Source organism: Petaurus breviceps, unplaced genomic scaffold, assembly GCF_028583685.1.
Source record: "Petaurus breviceps papuanus isolate PSGF00001 unplaced genomic scaffold, PetGlider_PUasm1.0 221, whole genome shotgun sequence".
Lineage (NCBI taxonomy): Eukaryota > Metazoa > Chordata > Mammalia > Diprotodontia > Petauridae > Petaurus > Petaurus breviceps.
In genome coordinates, this window is record NW_027185877.1 from 9751937 (window position 1) to 9753294 (window position 1358).

Here is a 1358-nt window from a genome sequence, read left to right on the forward strand (position 1 = left end):
AGGGGGGGGGGGAGGAAGTATGGTGGTGTAGGCTAGTGTAAGGAATGGGGGGAGGGGCTAGTGCTCGCGCGCGAGCAGTAGTGGGGATTGAGGGGGAAATGGTGTGCGTGCGCGTAATTGATAAGCTTTTCAAGAAAGCCTGGAAGGTGAAACCGCACAAAACTCGGATGATACCTAAAGCCCTCTCACATTCTGCTCCACTGATGCATAATTCATTTTGCAGCCCAGGGGACGCACAAAGACGTGAGAAAAGGAAAACCAAACACCCAAGACTACCGAACTAACTCAGGCACCGATTCGGAGCACCCAGGAGGCTTCCCCTTCGATGCACCCCGCTTGTCCCTCAGTTGCCCTTGGAAGCCAAAGGCCCTCCCCCAGGCACCTTCGCTTCTTTTTCAACACCACCATTGCACTCCAGACTGCTCCGAGCTCCAGCCTCCAGACTCCGCCTACCAGGATCCCTCCCAGTTCTCGGGGAGGCCCAAACAACAGGATGAAAGAGCAGCTGCAGGGTGCAAATGACCAGGCCCTCCAGCTCCACCCAACCCCACCCTGCCCCGCCTAGTCCTGCCCTGAGGCCTAGGGGCGGCCAGGCCTGGTTTAGTAGAGCAGCCCAGCCACCTCAGGCCCCAGCACTCACCTGAGTTCCAACTACGACGATCTGGGGTAGCTGGATGATGTCGGCGCCCACGGTGTTAAAAACATCCTGGAGCTTGTTGATAACTGGAATCAGCGCCTCCATGGCTCCTGGAACACAAGACCCTGGGCCCACCAGGCAGAGGCAATGAATGAGGCCTGGCCTGGAGTTCCACCTCCACCTTCTAGTCGCTTTCCTCCTCCCCCTCTTCTTCCTCCTCCTCCAGAGCCAGCACCCATTGGACTTGGCCCGCCCCTTACTTACTCGCTCCCAGCAAGCTGTGCGCCAGAAAGGGGTGTGGGCAGGGAATGGAGAGGAGTCTCAAAGCCTGACGGGAATTGTAGTCCTGAAAGGAAGAGTAGGTGGGGAGAAACCCTTGGTCGCCCTGGGGCGGTTTGCGAGTTTGCATGGTGACATGACAAAACGCAAAGTCAGGTTCATCTAAAGAGCTGAGAGATTCGTTTTCAGCACCAGGAAACTGATAAAGTATTTCATTACCTTTAATTTACCAAAGAAAGACTATTACAATTTTTTTTAGAGGTTAAGAATGTGTATGCATATGTGTGTATACATAAGACTTATGTATTGTGCATATACATGTTTTGAGAATGAGGATTGAAAAAAGGCCATTGGAACTGTCAATTAAGAGATCACTGGTAACCTTGGAGAAAGCAGTTCTGGTGGAATGATAATGTCAGAAGCAAAGTTGAAAGCAATTAAG

General features: G+C 52.7%; 1 protein-coding gene across 6 annotated transcripts in view; it reads right to left on the bottom strand.

Moving 5' to 3' along the window:
* The window catches only part of DNM1L (dynamin 1 like), an 88294-nt gene extending 87381 nt beyond the window's left edge, over positions 1–913 (bottom strand). For all 6 annotated transcript variants that reach the window (XM_069094842.1, XM_069094839.1, XM_069094840.1 and 3 more), the window contains exon 1: positions 641–913. In XM_069094842.1, the coding sequence (XP_068950943.1) occupies positions 641–742 (102 nt within the window). In that variant the 5' untranslated portion in view covers positions 743–913. The remainder of the gene's footprint in view (positions 1–640) is intronic.
* Positions 914–1358: the final 445 nt, after the last annotated feature.